Source organism: Geotrypetes seraphini, chromosome 14 (genome assembly GCF_902459505.1).
Source record: "Geotrypetes seraphini chromosome 14, aGeoSer1.1, whole genome shotgun sequence".
NCBI classification, from domain to species: Eukaryota; Metazoa; Chordata; class Amphibia; order Gymnophiona; family Dermophiidae; genus Geotrypetes; species Geotrypetes seraphini.
This window is the reverse complement of record NC_047097.1, coordinates 5767737-5785923: the sequence shown is the minus strand read 5'-3', so window position 1 is coordinate 5785923 and position 18187 is coordinate 5767737. Positions and strand designations below refer to the sequence as shown.

The 18187-nt window shown below is 42.7% G+C and overlaps 1 protein-coding gene across 1 annotated transcript in view; it reads left to right on the top strand.

The window, feature by feature from the left end:
• The window catches only part of SNX1 (sorting nexin 1), a 76980-nt gene that overhangs the window by 36398 nt on the left and 22395 nt on the right, over positions 1-18187 (top strand). The window contains exons 7-10 of the mRNA XM_033919470.1: positions 858-936; positions 6779-6854; positions 16441-16554; positions 16767-16860. Of these exons, the coding sequence (XP_033775361.1) occupies positions 858-936; positions 6779-6854; positions 16441-16554; positions 16767-16860 (363 nt within the window). The remainder of the gene's footprint in view (positions 1-857; positions 937-6778; positions 6855-16440; positions 16555-16766; positions 16861-18187) is intronic.

Sequence of the window (18187 nt, the reverse complement as noted above, 5' to 3'; positions counted from 1 at the left end):
CTGCGCCATCAAAAATACATGCCCTCTAAAAGTACAAAATCATAGGGAAGGTTGCATGCAGCAAAGGGGGGGGAAGCAGCTACCTCTCTCTCTTCCTGTTACAAACACTTTAAGGCTGTGACTTAAAGCATAAGTTTTCCAGGATTGTTTTGCAGACTTACAGGTCCTTTTACTAAACTGTGGTAGAAAGTGACCCTAGTGCACCTTTATGAAGGTTTGCAAGTTTTCCCTGGTGCACTAAAGCCATTTTTACTGTAGCAGTAAAATGGCCAGATTTTCCATTTTTATTTTAAAGGCCATGTACTGTCACTGTTAGTGCATGGCCATTAAAACACCACCACATAAAATCAATTACCACAGGAGCCCTTGTAATCACCACCTGTGCTCCCTCTAAGCGGGCGGGTGTTGTGAGCAAACTTTTTTCGCTGTGAGCTAAAAATATCGGGCGCCAGCAAGTTATGAGCCAACTCGCCCGATTCTCCTCTCGCCGCCCTGCCATCTGCCGTACGCCGTGCGCTGTGACGAGAAACTTGTGCGCTGCGATGTAATATTTTGTGCGCCAGCGCACGCCAGCGCAGCTTAGCGGGAACACTGATCACCACTAACATTTTGTGGCCAGAAGACAACTCAGATAGTCCTGCAGGTGCCATTTATTCAGTATTCCATTTTAAGAGTTCTGAGCGCTTCAAACTGGCATCCTTGTTTCAGAACCTTCCCAAGATGAATTTTTAGAATATAGGTGGTTAGTTATGCATTTTTATTGTGAATATTTTGTACAGTCTTGAGAGATGTCCAGGCCCACTATGGTTCAAGCACTTTATGACCCTAGTAAGATTTGCTTTTTCCCTTTCTACAAGGCATGACTAAAGTAAAGGTGGGAAAAGAAGACTCCTCCTCAGCTGAGTTTCTAGAGAAGAGGCGAGCTGCCTTAGAAAGGTAAGAGCAAACCACTCTGCCAACTATATATTACTTGTACCTTAAAAGGAGTTTGTGGCATTCAAGAAGTAAAATTTTTGTTGCTGTGGCTCTCTGAACAAAAATATAAACTAAACTGTTCAAAGTTGTTAAAACGCATGCGGATTGTGAAAAATTGCAGGCAGACCTTAGGAAATTTGAAGACTGGGCATCCAAGTGTCAGATGAAATTTTATGTGGACAAATGCAAAGTGATACACATGGGGAAGAATAACCCTAATAACAGTTAACAGATGCTAGCGGTCCACCCTGGGAGTTAGCAACCAAGAAAAGGATCTGGGTGTCATTGTAGACAATACGATGAAACCTTCCGCCCAATGTGTGGTGGCGGCCAAAAAAGCAAACAGGATGCTAGGAATTGTTAAAAAAGGGATGGTTAACAAGACTAAGAATGTTATAATGCACTTGTTATATAATGCCCCTGTATCGCTCCATGATGTGACCTTATCTGGACTATTGTGTTCAATTCTGCTTTCCTGATCTCAAGAAAGATATAGTGCTGCTAGAAAAGGTTCAAAGAAGAGCAACCAAGATGATAAAGGGGATGGAACTCCTCTCATATGAGGAAAGACTAAAAAGGTTAGGGCTCTTTAGCTTTGAGACGGCTGAGGGGAGATATGATTGAAGTCTACAAAATCCTGAGTGGAGTAGAACGGGTACAAGTGGAACAATTTTTCACTCTGTCAAAAATTACAAAGACTAGGGGATATGTGATGAAGTTACAGGGAAATACTTTTAAAACCAGTAGGAAGAAATTTTTTTTTTTTTTTTTTTAACTTGAATAGTTAAGCTCTGGAACACATTGCCAGAGGTTGTGGTAAGAGCGGATAGCTTAACTGGTTTTAAGAGAGGTTTGGACAGTTTCCTGGAGGAAAAGTCCATAGTTCGTTATTGAGAAAGACATGGTGGAAACCACTGCTTGCCCTGGATCAGTAGCATGGAATATTGGCTATTTTTATGTTCTGAATCTTAAGCCATTTTTGCTGGAATTCAGGCTCTTAATAGAAATGAAATCTGCTTTCACGGATGAAAAGCAATAATATTTTAGGTGTTTGACTTGTCATATGTAAAAACACAAATTAGTAGAGAGATGCCTCTGTACTGTTCGCACATAAGATAATTTTAGACAGTGCTATAACCTCCTTCTCTGATGTGAAGCTTTTTAATTTTCTCAACTCACGTGCAGCATTTGTGGTGATATTTCGTGAATATATATTAGACAAGCCGTAAAACTTTGAAACGGAGCCTTCTAGTCAAAATCACGTTTACTGAGGTGCCTTATGTCTTATTGATAACCCACAAGGACTAATGGTTTTTCATTTTTGATGCAGTAGCCACTGTTAGTGGCATGTAGTTGTTGAGCTGTTATTTTACTATAGCAACATTGCTGCTGTTGTTAGCTTTAATATAGTACGAGATTGAGCTTTGAAGCTTGTCAGCCCTACATCTGAACTTCCCCAGTTTGCTTCCTGTGTGGTGATGAGCAAAAGTGAAAATAATCCACTATTAAACAAAATATTCTATCTCCATGAACAGGACAAACTCATTTTCCTCTCTCTCTTTTCCTTTCGAGAGCTATTCAGTACATAAGAATAGCCTTACTGGGTCAGACCAATGGTCCATCAAGCCCAGCAGCCTGTTCTCACGGTGGCCAATCCAGGTCACCAGTATCTGGCCAAAATCCAAGGAGTAGCAATATTCCAAGCTATTGATCCAGGGCAAGCAGTACCAATTCTGCATCAGCAGGGGTCATCTTTGTAACACAGATCAGTTATCTGCGCCAGGATCTGAACACATAATGAGGCAGAGGAATTTGGAGATTGTCTAGAGCAGGGGTCCCCAAAGTCCCTCTTTGAGGGACGAATCCAGTCGGGTTTTCAGGATTTCCCCAATGAATATGCATGAGATCTATGTGCATGCACTGCTTTCAATGCATATTCATTGGGGAAATCCTGAAAACCCAACTGGATTCGGCCCTGAAGGAGGGACTTTGGGGACCCCTGGTCTAGAGGTTTGAAGAATCCTAACAGTAACTTCTGGTGAGAGACACATTGGAGTAAGGGGAGAAGCTGGACACAGAGATATATAAAAAGAGGGGAGATGGTGGGCATGGATGAGAGCATAGGGACAAGGACAAAAAGGGGAATGCTGCATGGGGGTGATATATGGACACAGGGGTAATGCTAGATATGGGAGTGTATATGGACACATAAGATAGCTAGACATGGGGGAGAATAATGCAGAAGAAAGATGCTGAACAGGGGGGGAGCATAGGGATAAAGAGGTGTGATACTGTACACAGGAGTTGGGAATCATAGAATGGTGAAGTGATGAAGGCAGAGAGATGAGCACAGGGGAAATGCTAGAAAGGGACGTATAGAAGACAGAGAGAAGGGAGATGCTGAACATGGGGAATGATACATAAGAGAGAGAAGATGGACGGTGAGCATGGAGAAAGAGAAGAAATGTCAAATGGTCAGGAGACCCTGGCAAGTGAGTTACGAGAAGACAAAACATAGACCAGTGCCTGAGACTAACATGATTTGAAGAATAAAATGACAAGAAACAAAAGGTAGAAAGAATTTTATTTTCTATTTTGCGATTAGAATATATCGGATTTAAAATATGTATCCTGCTAGAGCTGGTGTTAGACATAACTGAACACTGCTGTTAGACATAACTGGGGACTACAAAGCCCAGGCTGTGTTTCTTTAGCTTCCAGCTGGCTTAGGACACTCCCCTAACACTATTCCTGTCATGTGTGACTGTGGTATTCTGTTAGCATGATTTTTCTGTGTAGCATTCTGTAATTTGGCTGCTTCAAGTTTCTTGATAGGGGAGGGGAGATAGAGGTTTTGTTGATCTTTGCTCTGTATTTGTATTCAATATAAAATCATAACTATTTGAGGCTTATGCAGATGAGATCAGACGGTTTGTGGAAACTGAGCTCATGGGAATGGGGACCGAGCTTGCAGGGACAGGGACAAATTTTCCCCCATGTCATTCTCTAGTAAGTATACTTGCTGAAAGAGACTTGCTTTTGTATGCCATAAGGACATAGGAATTGCCGCTGCTGGGTCACACCAGTGGTCCATCATGCCCAGCAGTCTGCTCACGCAGTGGCCCCCAGGTCAAAGACCAGTGCTCTAAATGAGTCCAGCCTCACCTGCGTATGTTCCAGTTTAGCAGGAACTTGTCCAACTTTGTCTTGAATCCCTGGAGGGTGTTTTCCCCTATAGCATTCCAGTTTTCTACCACTCTCTGGGTGAAGAAGAACTTCCTTATGTTTGTACAGAATCTATCCCCTTTCAACTTTTTAGAGAGTGCCCTCTCGTTCTCCATACCTTGGAGAGGGTGAATAACCTGTCTTTATCTGCTAAGTCTATTCCCTTCAGTATTTTGAATGTTTTGATCATGTCCCCTCTGTTTCCTCTTTTCAAGGGAGAAGAGGCCCAGTTTCTCCAATCTCTTACTGTATGGCAACTCCTCCAGCCCATTAACCATTTTAGTTGCTCTTCTCTGGACCCTTTCGAGTAGTACTGTGTGCTTCATGTATAGCCTGGTACAGCGGCATGATAACCTTCTCCGATCTGTTCGTGATCCCCTTCTTTATCATTCCTAGCATTCTGTTCGCCCTTTTTGCTGCCGCTGCACATTGTGCGGTTGGCTTCATCGACTTGTCGATCAGAACTCTCAAGTGTCTTTCCTGGGAAGTTTCTCCAAGCACCGCCCCGGACATCCTGTATTTGTGCATGAGATTTTTGTTACCGACATGCATCACTTTACAATTATCCACGTAGAACCTCATTTGCCATGTCGATGCCCATTTCTCGAGCTTGATTATGTCACGTTGCAGATTTTCACAATTCCCCTGTGTCTTCACTACTCTGAATACTTGTATCGTCCGAAAATTTAATCACCTCACTCATTGTACCAGTGTCCAGATTGTTTATAAAGATGTTAAAGAGCCCAGGCCCAAGCACCGAGCCCTAGTCAGAGTATTGTCCATTTACCCCCCACTCTCTGTTTCCTATACTCCAGCTAGTTTTTAATCCATGTGAGTATTTCACCCTCGATTCCATGGCTCGCAATTTTCCAAAGTAGTCATTCATGTGGAACCTTGTCAAACGCCTTCTGAAAATCCAGATATACAATGTCGACTGGATCGCCCTTGTCTATCTGCCTGTTTACTCCCTCGAAGTGCAGCAAGTTTGTCAAACAAGATCTGCCTTTGCTGAAACCGTGTTGGCAGGTCCTCATCAGACCGTGCCTGTTTTTAATGAAATTTTTTGAGATCAGTGTATGTTTATGTAGGTATTTGTGCTCCTCCCCCAAATAACTTTTTTTTTGTATAATATGTTTATTAAAGTTTTCAGAAGAAATGCAAGCAAATACAATAAACCAAAAAAAGAAACAATGCACATAGCAATACAGATAAGAGCTACAATAACCAATCCATAAACCCCACAGAACCCCCCCTCCCTCCAAACACCCTTCCCCCTCCTCAAAATAATACAAACAAAAACAAAATTAAGTAGAGTGCTTCCTCCATTGTACATAGGGTTCCCAGATCTTAGTATAATTCACAAGAGTATTGAGTACAGTTTAGACATCTACTGTAAATAGTCCAGACAAGAATAAACTGTGAAAAGTGGAGGCATCTTGGGAGTGCGCCAACACTGCCAAAGCAAGGCGGGCCGCCATAAAAACACAGGCCGCCAATTTCTGCTCAGAATGAAGCCAGGCACTCCCACATTTAGTAAACAACATTCCATCAACATTCCATGTAAAATCTTAACCAAAAAACAACCCACCTGCTGCCAATACAAGTGCACTCCCGGACATGTCCAACATATGTGCATAAAGTCTCCACAATGGCGCCAACAACGATCAATCCCCACATGGAAAATGGAGACAAGTCGCTCAGGGGTATAGTACCACCTGTAGTACATTTTATAGCCATTGTCTATATAATTAATGGACAATTTTGGTTTAAATAACCGCTTATAGATAGAATCTCAACAAGGAAAGCTGCGCTCCCCCCTCCCCCCCGGAAGGTCCTGCTCACATCAAGCCTTATAGGGATCAAAAGGGGATTCTCTTTTCAACTAAGCTCGGTACAACCGGGAAACTCACCTCCTCCCTGCTCCAGCCCCGACATCTTGCTCCAGGTAGGTCTCTCCCAATGATAGCCCCCAAAAAGCCCAGCGAGAGAGAAAAAATGCACAAGCGCGTATACAAAAAAGAATCCCTATCCTCCAATCCAAATTCCTCTTGTAAATTCTGAAAGGGACACATAGCCATATTTTCCCAAAGCTGGCCTAACTTACGAAGGCCCACCGGAATCCACTTACGGTGAATAGTAGCCTCCCTGCCCAGCAAGCCAGCTGGCAAGGCCACAAGGGCCATGTGAGCAAAGAACAAACGCTCCCCCCAGTAAATTTAAGAAAATAAGAAAAGCCATGCTAAGTCTAACAGATGGCCTGTCCAGGCCACAAGAACCTGGAAAATGCCAAAACATAGCTGTTTTTTGCAACCTATCCTTGCTATACGTTCCAAATTTTCAATACATGTCAGGGGATTCTAACAGCTGTGTGTTATGGTTTCATGTATAACATATGCATCCCCCAATGAAATAACTTGCTGAACTAATGAAACTTAAGTCATGTGTGCTTGACATAGTTTACTACTTTGTAATGAATAATTCATATATATGCTGTAAAAGATATACTATCATACTGTGTAATAACAGGTGTGATGTGTATAAATCTGAATAAGCTTATGTATTGCATTTTTATCTGCAGATACCTTCAGAGGGTTGTCAAGCATCCTACCCTGCTCCAAGATCCTGATGTGAGGGAGTTCTTTGAAAAAGAGGAGGTTTGTATTGAAATCTTTTTTGAGTGTATCTGAAGAGACACATACTTTTTTGTTTGTTTCAGAAGCCAAGTACACTTTAGGAAATACTACAGGAAGAGGCACCTTGGAAGCCAAATTTTTAAAGAATGTCAACTGTCTTGGAGCTAACCAAGGTGAAATGCTCTGAGAGCATGTTAATGCTGAAAGTGATATGGGACATGAGAAGGAGAAAATTATTTTTATGAAAAGATCTCTAATCATGACCATTTCTTATTGTGGATGCCAAGGACGCTTCTGGTTAGAGTTGGTACAGGAGTATGCAATGACAGGTTCAGTTGGAGCTTGAGTTTCTCCAGGAAGAGTCCATAATTTCTTTCTCCTTGGTGTAGCCCTGCATGTTCTTGCTTTACATTACATTATACATATTTCAATTTAACTTATAATGTGTGTAGTGTGGGGGGTTTATATTAGTCATAAGAACATAAGAATAACCTTACTAGGTCAGTCCAATGGTCCATCAAGCCTAGTAGCCCGTTCTCATAGTGGCCAATCCAGGTCACTAGTATCTGGCATAAAACCCAAAGAGTAGCAACATTCCATACTACTGATCCAGGTCAAGCAGTGGCTTGCTCCATGTGTTTCTCAATAACAGACAATGGACTTTTCCTCCAGGAAATTGTCCATACCCTTCTTAAGACCAGCTATGCTTTCTGCTTTTACCACAACCTCTGGCAATGCGTTCCAGAGCTCAACTATTCTCTGAGTGAAAAAAATATTTCCTCCTATTGGTTTAAAAAATAAGAACATAATGGTCAGAATGATTTAGGGAGAAAATAAATGTAAGAAAAAATCTCTAGTATGTGTCGAGTTAGGATAAAAACCTGTATTGAAAAACTTGTATTGTAACTATGGCAAATTGTAACATGTTAACTGTCTATTATGTATGTTATACCTGTAATCCGTTCTGAGCTCATTGGGGAGCATGGGATAGAAAATAAATAAAATGTTAACAACTGTCTGTAAATGTAAACCATAAAGAACTGAATGAAGAAATCAAACATAGAAACATAGAAAAATGACGGCAGAAAAGGGCCATAGCCCATCAAGTCTGCCCACTCTAATTACCCACCCCCTCGACTTTACCCCTCTAGAGATCTCACATGTGAGATCATAGAGACATAGAGAATATCACTCTACGAGGAGAAGCTGTACTGCTAGGGGACTTCAATATGCCTGATGCAGACTGGAACTCATTTTCAGCGACAACCAGCTGTAGCAGGAGGCTCTTAACCTCCATAAAGGGAGCACGTCTCAAACAAATGGTAACGGAGCCCACTAGGGCCCAGGCGATCCTCGACCTGGTACTCACCAACGGGGAAAGCGTTTCAGAGGTCTCAGTAGGAGATACGCTAGCCTCCAGCGACCACAATATAGTATGGTTCAACCTTAGGAAAGGCTTCCCTAGATCAAACACGAAAACAAAGGTACTCAATTTCCGGGGCACAGACTTCGCACGCATGGGAGATTTCGTCCATCAGACGCTGCAGGACCAAGCGGAGACCGATGATGTAGAAGCTAAGTGGTTAACACTGAAATCAACCATACATGAAGCAACTAGCCGCTTCATAAAATCAGTAAATAAACGACAAAGAAACAATAAACCCCAATGGTTCACCGCGGAGATCTCGCACCTCATTAAGGAGAAGAAAAAAGTGTTTCTCTCCTACAAGCGCACGGAGAAAAGAGAGGCAAAAGTAGAATATAGGACCAGGTCTACAGCGGTCAAAATGGCAGTTAGGGAGGCAAAACTTAGAGTGGAAGAAATTCTGGCAAAAAACATTAAAAAGGGGGACAAATCCTTCTTCAGGTATATTAGTGACAGAAAAAGGAACACAGGCGGGATAGTACGCCTTAGAAGACCGGACAGAAGTTACGTGGAAGCAGATTCCGATAAAGCCGAACTACTGAATGAATACTTCTGCTCAGTCTTCACCTGTGAAGGACCGGGACACGGTCCCCAGTTGAAGGCAACACAAAGCACAGAAGACCCGTTTCAGAATTTTGAGTTCACACCAGGTGAAGTTTACAGTGAACTGGCAAGACTCAAGGTGAACAAAGCCATGGGACCAGACAATTTGCACCCAAGAATGCTCAGAGAATTGAGCGATGTCCTGGCGAAACCGTTGGCTGAGCTATTCAATCTCTCCCTAAGTAAGGGGAAAGTTCCCCTGGACTGGAAATTAGCTAATGTCGTTCCTCTGCATAAAAAGGGTTGCAGGGCAGAGGCTGCGAATTATAGACCGGTGAATCTCACATCAATAGTGTGCAAACTCATGGAAACACTAATTAAAAGCAAATTGGACACGATCTTGAATGAAGGGAATCTTCGGGATCCCAGTCAGCATGGATTCACCAAGGGTAGGTCCTCCCAATCCAATCTCATCAGCTTCTTTGACTGGGTAACAAGAAAGTTGGACTTGGGAGAGTCTTTGGACGTCGTGTACCTGGACTTCAGGAAAGCTTTTGACAGTGTCCCACACCGCAGGCTGCTAAGCAAGATGGAATCGATGGGGTTAGGAGAGACACTAACTGCATGGGTCAATGATTGGCTGAGTGGCAGACTTCAGAGGGTGGTGGTTAATGGTACCCTCTCTAAAACATCGGAGGTGACCAGTGGAGTGCCGCAGGGCTCGGTCCTGGGTCCACTCCTTTTCAACATATTCATAGGGGATCTGACTCAAGGGCTTCAAGGTAAAATAACACTATTCGCCGATGACGCCAAACTATGTAATATAGTAAGTGAATGCAGTTTACAGAATTATATGGCGCAGGACCTGCTTACATTGGAAAGTTGGTCCTCAACCTGGCAGCTAGGTTTCAATGCTAAGAAATGTAAGGTCATGCACCTCGGAAGCGGAAATCCATGCAGGACGTACTTCTTGAACGGAGAAACTTTAACTAGGACTTCAGCAGAACGAGATTTAGGAGTAATCATCAGTGCAGACATGAAAACTGCCAATCAAGTGGAGAAGGCTTCATCTAAGGCAAGGCAGATATTGGGTTGTATCAATAGAAGTTTCGTCAGCCGAAAGCCTGAAGTCATAATGCCGTTGTACAGGGCCATGGTGAGACCTCATCTGGAGTACTGTGTGCAATTCTGGAGGCCACATTACAGTAAAGATGTGCGCAGAATTGAATCGGTTCAACGGACGGCCACCAGGATGATCTCGGGGCTCAAGGGTCTCTCGTACGAAGAGAGACTGAACAAATTGCAGCTCTACACTCTTGAGGAACGTAGGAAGAGGGGAGACATGATCGAAACATTTAAGTACCTCACGGGACGTGTTGAAGTGGAAGATAATATTTTCTTTCTCAAGGGACCCTCGGCCACAAGAGGGCACCCGCTCAAACTCAGGGGCAGAAAATTTCATGGCGACACCAGAAAGTATTTCTTCACAGAGAGAGTGGTTGATCATTGGAACAAGCTTCCAGTGCAGGTGATCGAGGCAGACAGCGTGCCAGACTTTAAGAATAAATGGGATACCCATGTGGGATCCCTACGAGGGTCAAGATAAGGAAATTGGGTCATTAGGGCATAGACAGGGGGTGGGTAAGCAGAGTGGGCAGACTTGATGGGCTGTAGCCCTTTTCTGCCGTCATCTTCTATGTTTCTATGTGTATCCATTTACTTTTAAAATCTGGCACGCTGGTTGCCTGAATCACCTGCAGTGGAAGTTTGTTCCAATGATCAACCACCCTCTCGGTGAAGAAATACTTCCTGGTGTCGCCATGAAATTTCCCTCCTCTGATTTTCAGCGGATGCCCTCTTGTGGCCGATGGTCCTTTAAGAAAGAAGATATCATCTTCCACCTTGATACGGCCTGTGATATATTAAACGTCTCAATCATGTCTCCTCTCTCTCTACGTTCCTCGAGTGAGTACAGTGGAACCTTGGTTTACGAGCATAATTCGTTCCAGAAGCATGCTCGTAAACCAATTTACTCGTATATCAAAGCGAGTTTCCCCATAGAAAGTAAGGAAAACTCGCTTGATTCATTCCTCTTCCCTCCCCACCCCCAAGGCCACTGATACGCTTCCACATCTTCTCTCCCCCCCTGTGAACTGGCATCGCCCCCCCCCCCCTCATGAACACCCGCCCAAACTGAAAGCTTACCCTCCAATGTGGCACCGGCACGCAGCACCAACCCACAGGAGGTGCCGGTGCCCAAAGATCGTGCCTCTTCTCCGACTGGGCCTTGAGCATCTGCGCATGCTCAAGGCCTTCTGGCTCCAGATGGGCTAAAATATTGAATAAATAAATATTGGCAAGAGACTTCAATGTGAGCCAGGGCCAGTTTTAGGTAAAGTGGATGAGTCCCAGAGCCCTATGAATAAGGGGGTAGGGGTTCCCTCTTTAATGATGTAATTGGTCCAAATGCTCAGAACAATGGATGGTAAATAAAAATGAAGTTTGATTCTGCAGACTCACTCTTTTTCCCTCAGTTTATCATTTCTCTTCCAGTCCAAATTTCCGTCAATACTCTCTTCTAAATATAATTTTTCCCAGCCCTATCTCAACCAGATTCAACTCCTACCAACATAATTTCCTAGTCATTTATCGTCCTGTCCCCATTCCCTCCAAGTTGCATTCCCCACCCACACAGTTTAATGCCCTTTGACCTTTCCTAGACTCTTGCTGCAGGCATTGACTCTAGGGCAGCTGTTCGTAAGATTGATCCACATGGTATCTAACCTTCACTGTTTGCACAGTCTTTGCAATAATAGTGTGGAAGTTTGTAGACTGTACTATATGTATATCTCAAACTCGGTGAGAGCCACACAGGAAGGAAAACAGTTGTTGCTCTGGAGGCAGTGCCAGCATTAACGTCTGAGCAAGGTAGAGGATATATGTATTGAAAGCGAGTTAGAGAGCCACTAGTGTCCAGACCTTGCAATGAAGAACACACTGACCATGTACTAATCTAGTAGGGGTACCAGTCCACCCTTAATCAGTGTGAGCCTGCAAGCACTTAAGAAGGAACACAAGATAATGACCTTTTGCCTGGGTACCATTATTGTCTAGAATCTGTCCTTTGGTTGATATGACTAACTCTGACATATAAATCCTTCATGGATTTGTTGGAAGACCTTTATTCTTTCAGAATACTGTACAGTAGAATTTTTCTTGAATTTTAAAATGTTTTTTCCTCGGACATCTATGTAGTTTTTTTTAAACCAATTATGCTGGCTGTACAGTATATTGTTGGATCAGTTTTAAAGTACTGTTTTGATTTTCAAAGTGCTTTCTGTTAAAACATCTTGCCTTGCTATCTTATTAAAGATGTACACTCCTACCTGTTCCCTAAGATCCAGGAGTCAGCTCCTCTTGAAAGTACCTACTTCAAGCACATCAGACTGGATGAATATAGAAATTTTTTGTTCACTGTTTCAGTACTATCTTTATCCCAGGACAAGCAGGCAGCATATTCTTGACTGATGGGTGACGGCACCGACGGAGCCCCGGTAAGGACAATTTTAGAGTGATTGCACTCTTAAGAACTTGGAAAGTTCTAGCAGGCCGCACCGCGCACGCGCAAGTGCCTTCCTGCCCGACTGAGGCGCGCGGTCCCCAGTTTCTTAGTTTCCGCGGAGCTAAGAAGACGCGTCCTTTTCAATGGCTGTTGAAAAGATTTTTTTGTATCCTTCCCGCTCGCATAAACCCTGTGAGGAAATATTATTTCCTTTTTTTCTTTTATTCTTTCTCGTTTTTCAAAAAAAAAAAAAACAACAAACTTTGATTTTTTCGGTTCGCCCCGGCGGGGCCTGTTGCCACCATCGAGGCCTCGGCCTTCGATTTGGCAGAAGCCGTTTTTACTTTCATGCCCCCCCAGCCCGGGTTTAAGAAGTGCCAGCGGTGTGCACGGCCCATTTCCCTGACTGACCCGCACAACTGGTGCTTACAGTGCCTGGGTCCAGATCATCGGGCTTCCACCTGCACCCGCTGTGCCACATTGAAAAAACGGACTTTGAAAAACCGTCAGATTCAACAATGATTGTTTGGTGCCGATATGTCTGATCCTGCGGCATCGACACCGACATCGGCCCCGTCTCAGTCGGCACCCACCTCTTCGACACTGCGTGACACCGCACCGGCGTCGCAACCATCAGGTAAGCCGGCTAAGAAGCCTTCCCCGCTGGAGCGTCCTCCGGTCTCTGTAGCAGCGAGCCCAGTCCTGCCGACCTCGAGGCGCCCGCGGAAGCACTCCGCCCCTATTGAGGTGAGTCCCTCGACCTCGGGCTCCTCATCCTCAGGGCATCGAGCAGCACCGCAGGTACTGCAGAAGAAAAAAGCGGTACCGGGGCCTTCGCTGGACGAGCGAATTGCTGCCGTCCTACAGGTGCAACTTAAAGAGCAGTTGCAACAGCTCCTTCCTGCTCTATTGGCACCGAACCTTCCAGTCCCGGTCCGGTCTGAGCTGCCGGTACCGACAGTGGAGCAGCCTCTATTGTCCACGTCCACTTTGTCGGTACCGGTACATTCTGCTTCCTCGGTCTCCATGCCAGTTCTGGCACCGGAACCGAGAGCTCTACATCAGGCTGTCCAAACTTCGGCTCCGATACAGCCTTTAACATCTCCCGGTACCGCTTCTTTGAGGTCGGGTAAGTCGGTTCACAAAATCCGACACCTGGAACCCTCCACACTGGAGTCTCGGGATCGCAGATCACAAATTAGGGATCCTGATCTGTGGGGTAACTCCGAAGAACCTCTTCTCTCTGAGGATGAGTGTTCGTCTGGTGAAGAGGATCTGTCTGTCCCAGATCCCTCCTCTAAGCCGGATTCTTCTTCTTTCACCTCTTTCTTAAAAGAGATGTGTGAATCTCTTTCTATTCCCTTGGAGGCTAAGTCCAAAAAATCCAAAGCGTTCCTTGATGCACTGGACTTTGACCAGCCTCCAAGGGAATTTCTCAAACTGCCTCTCCACGATATCTTGAGAGAGACTTTTTATAAAAATCTGGAGACGCCTCTGACTATCCCAGGAGCTCCTCGCAAATTGGACTCCTTGTACAAAGTCATCCCCATTCCTGGCTTCGACAAGCCTCAACTTCCACACGAGTCTCTTTTAGTGGAATCCACTCTTAAGAAATCTGCAGGAGCTAGTGTATACGCTTCAGTCTCTCCTGGCAGAGAAGGAAAGGCCATGGATAAATTCGGCAAAAGATTATATCAAAATGCTATGTTGGCTAATAGATCAGGAAATTATGCTTTTCATTTTTCCTTTTACTTAAAGAGCCTTATTCAAGATCAAGTGCAATCACTCTAAAATTGTCCGTACCGGGGCTCCGTCGGTGCTGTCACCCATCAGTCAAGAATATCTGCCTGCTGTCCCTGGATAACACCTGTTACGGTAAGTAACTGTGCTTTATGGGAATGCATTAGCTTTTAGATTTCCAAAACATTTAAAAACAGCCTTATTTCAGCAAGCTCATTCTTGTCTATGATGTATGTTTATGTAACTTTGTAAGATGCTCAGATCTTTGGATGGTCAGGATAGAAAATAGTGTGCAAAGCACCATCTCTCTATGTAGATATGTATTCTCAGAGCATTTTAAGCTAAACTTGTTACAGCCCTCCATTCAGTCCTTTGTTTTTCAGATGACTGACTTGTATCAAATTGTGTAGTGGCCTCGGGCATTAGGTTGTGTGTGTCTCTTCCCACTTTTTGTGGGAAGAGGCAGTTTTCTGCCCTTCAGCTCTTGATTCCTCTCCCTAGTCAAAAAATGTATTTTTAGTCCAGTTTAAAAAGATGCTTTATTTCCAAGTTTCCAAATTTATTTAAAATTTTCTACCCCGCCCTTGGGGGGGTGGAGGGACCTTCAGGGTGGCTTACAATCTAAAACAAATTATAATGATACATTCTAAAAACAATAGACCAACATAACATTTAAAATCAAGGTTCAGGAGACAGAAATACAATAATTTATAGCAAAAGAGGGAGAGGAAAATAACATTGGGGGACTATCTTCTGTTTTCCATGATGCCAGCAGCACTATCCATTAAACCTGAGAAAATGCAGAGAAAATATGTTTTCAGATTTTTCTTACTTAGAGACATTTGGAGTGTCGAGATTAAACAGTACATTTCTGTATCTCGATGGCCACGGATTTGGTCTTGGAGGTTGAGATGTACAGCATCAGCATCTATGAAACAAACTTGGTTCTTTTTGTTACATCGTTCTTTTTGGACCCCGGTTAAATTGAATAAATTAGATAATTCAAGGTCAAATAGATGCTGGCACTGTTATCTTGACATGGGAACATTGGATCACTTACTGTTTTATTGCCCTATGATTCAAATTTTTTGGAAGTCAATTTGGGGACATATAAATAATATTTTAGAAGTTGTGATCCCTTTGACCTATGAAGTTGTGATTTGTGGCACACTGTTATATGTAAAAGATCCCCTAGATAAATATAAAAGAAAACTTTTTAAAAAAAATTATGACGGGAACAGCGATACAATTAATCACAAGAAATTGGAAAAATTGGGATCGACTTAATTTCACATTTTGATGGGCAAACTTATGCTTAATTTATAAATTTGAGAAAATGAATGCTGATCTGACAGGGAATACAAAAAATTTCAAATTTAATATGGGGCCCATTGATGTCTTTTCTAGAATTATTATAGTTTAAATTTATTTTACGTATTACTTTACATATCCAAGGGGAGGGAGGGAACAAAAGGGTTTAAATGAAATAATCTTTCTTAAAGATTTGAGAGGGGGTGAAGGTTCTGTTTACTGTTTTTATGATTTCAAAATGATTGTTATATAGGCAGGATTTATTTGTTATATGATACTTATACTTCTAAGAACTAATGGATAATTTGATTGATTATATGGGGTAGGGAGGGAGGGAGGGATATTACTTTGTTAATGTCATGTAAGATTATTAAGTGTTTATTTTGCAAACTGTTTTCACTTATTGGAAGTGTTAAAATGAATAAAGAATTATTTAAAAAAAAAAAAAAAAAGATTTTCCTTACTTGTCAATGGAAGTTATTGATTTAAGTGTTAAAGGCATGGAATTCCAATACTATGGGCCATTGACAGAAAATATTGCTTCTCTGGCGTGTTCATGAACAATTTCTTTGTACGATGGAATTACAAGCAATTGCTTATTCATAGATCTTAAATTCCTACCAGTTATGTACGGACTCAGCAAACATACAAGGTATGGTGCTTCGTCTGTGATAAATACTTTAAATGTAATCAGAAGTATTTTATATACAAAACAATATTTTATAACCTTTAATAGAGAAGGAGTGGCTTGGTGGTTAGAGCTACAGCCTCAGCAACCTGAAGTTGTGGGTTCAAATCTTGTGTTCCTTGTAACATTGGGTAAATCACTCAGTCCTCCATTGCCCCAGGTACATTAGATAGATTGTAAGCCCTCCAGGACAGATAGAGAAAATGCTTGAGTACCTGATTGTAAACCGCTTAGATAATCTTGATAATTCCTAAGGGAAATGTGTGTGCCTGAATGGTACAAGGCAAACTATAGATATAATCTTTGTACCTTTTTCCTCCCCCCCCCTTTCCTCTAGTTGCCACGTGCAGTGGGAACTCAGACACTTAGTGGAGCCGGGCTTCTCAAGATGTTCAGCAAAGCCACTGATGCCGTCAGTAAGATGACCATCAAGATGAATGAATCTGACATTGTAAGATGATGATGTCCAGTTTTCCTCTTTTGCTTATTAGTATTCTTTTTGAGTATTTTGAGCACTATATTTTTAGTGGTTAAAAGCAGACTACCAATTTTAAATGCCAGCTTATATATGCTTCATGTGCCGCAATTCTTGATTTCTTATTTTAAGAGGGGATATGATGATGCTTATCCATTTTCATACCATTTTGTGTTTCTCAATTTCAGTGGTTTGAGGAAAAACTTCAGGAAGTAGAATGTGAGGAACAGCAGCTTAGAAAATTACATGCTGTGGTAGAAACATTGGTCAATCATAGAAAAGGTAATATTCCCCATAATCTAATACTGTGTGTTTAATGCTTAAGAGGTGAAGACAGCTATCTTCTAGCAGTCATTCACAGTCTGGTCCTTGGGGACCTCTAAAATGTCAGATTTTTTTTCTGTATATCCAAAATGAATATGTATGTGAGACCTGCAGTGAAAGCAAATATTTAATGCATATTTGGGTATATCCTAAAAGTACTACCAGATAGGAATCCTTGGGAACAAGCTTGAACTATTGCTTGAACCACTAGTTTGAGTGCCTCCATACATAGATAATGTTGATACAGATCTGTTTTACTGAGCTGTCCTGATTAATAGCATGGTTAATGTGACAGTCTCATGTGTATGATCTGTTTGGGAGTAGCCAGGGATTTTTGTTCCTGTGATTTAGTAAGGCTGGGAACAATACAGGTACTCCATAAAATACCAGCAAGTGCTTTAGCAGTCAGCTGCCAGCTGGGGTTTAACAGAGCTCCTGAAAGCAGCAGAACTTGCTTACTGCAAAATCGGAATTTGTCCTTGTTGGTAACCTGATTACCCTGTGTGAATGGGATGGGGAAGGATATTGGGATCCAAGGATTAATAATGCACTGAAGGAACACAGTTGAACTAGATCCACTGAATATCAAGTTAGGATGAACACAATGTATTAAATTATGTCAAACTGTAACTCATTTTAATCATGTATTATATATGTTAACCTGTTCTGAACTCATTGGGGAGAACAGGATTTAAAAACAAATTAAATAAATAGTATGGGGCTCATAATCGAAAGAGAAAAATGTCCAAAAACCGGCCTAAGTCGGCAATTAGATGAACATTTCCCAAATACGTCCAAGTGCCGATAATAAAAACTGGTTTTTGACGTATTTCTAAATAATAATAATTTATTTCTTATATACCGCTATACCGTGAAGTTTGAAGCAGTTTGTGACCTAGGCCTACATAGTACCGCTGAACGACCAAAGCTAAACAGGGCGTTTCGGGAGGAGTGACACCTGGAATGCCCTCCCAGAGGAGATTATTGCGGAATCGACCGTCCTAGGCTTCAAGAGCAAACTAGATGCATATCTCCTTAAGAGAGGCATATAAAGATATGGTGGACTATAAATTACGCCAGGTGTACACCTGGCGGGGCCTCCGCGTGTGCGGATCGCCGGACTTGATGGACCGAAGGTCTGATCCGGAGATGGCAGTTCTTATGTTCTTATGTTCTTATGAGTGTCGAGGGTGGGAGTTGGGTGGGACGTGGGCTGACTTAGACTTAGTTGTACAGCATGTATAACCGAAAGTTATACAGCCAACGATCAACGGAATTTGGATGT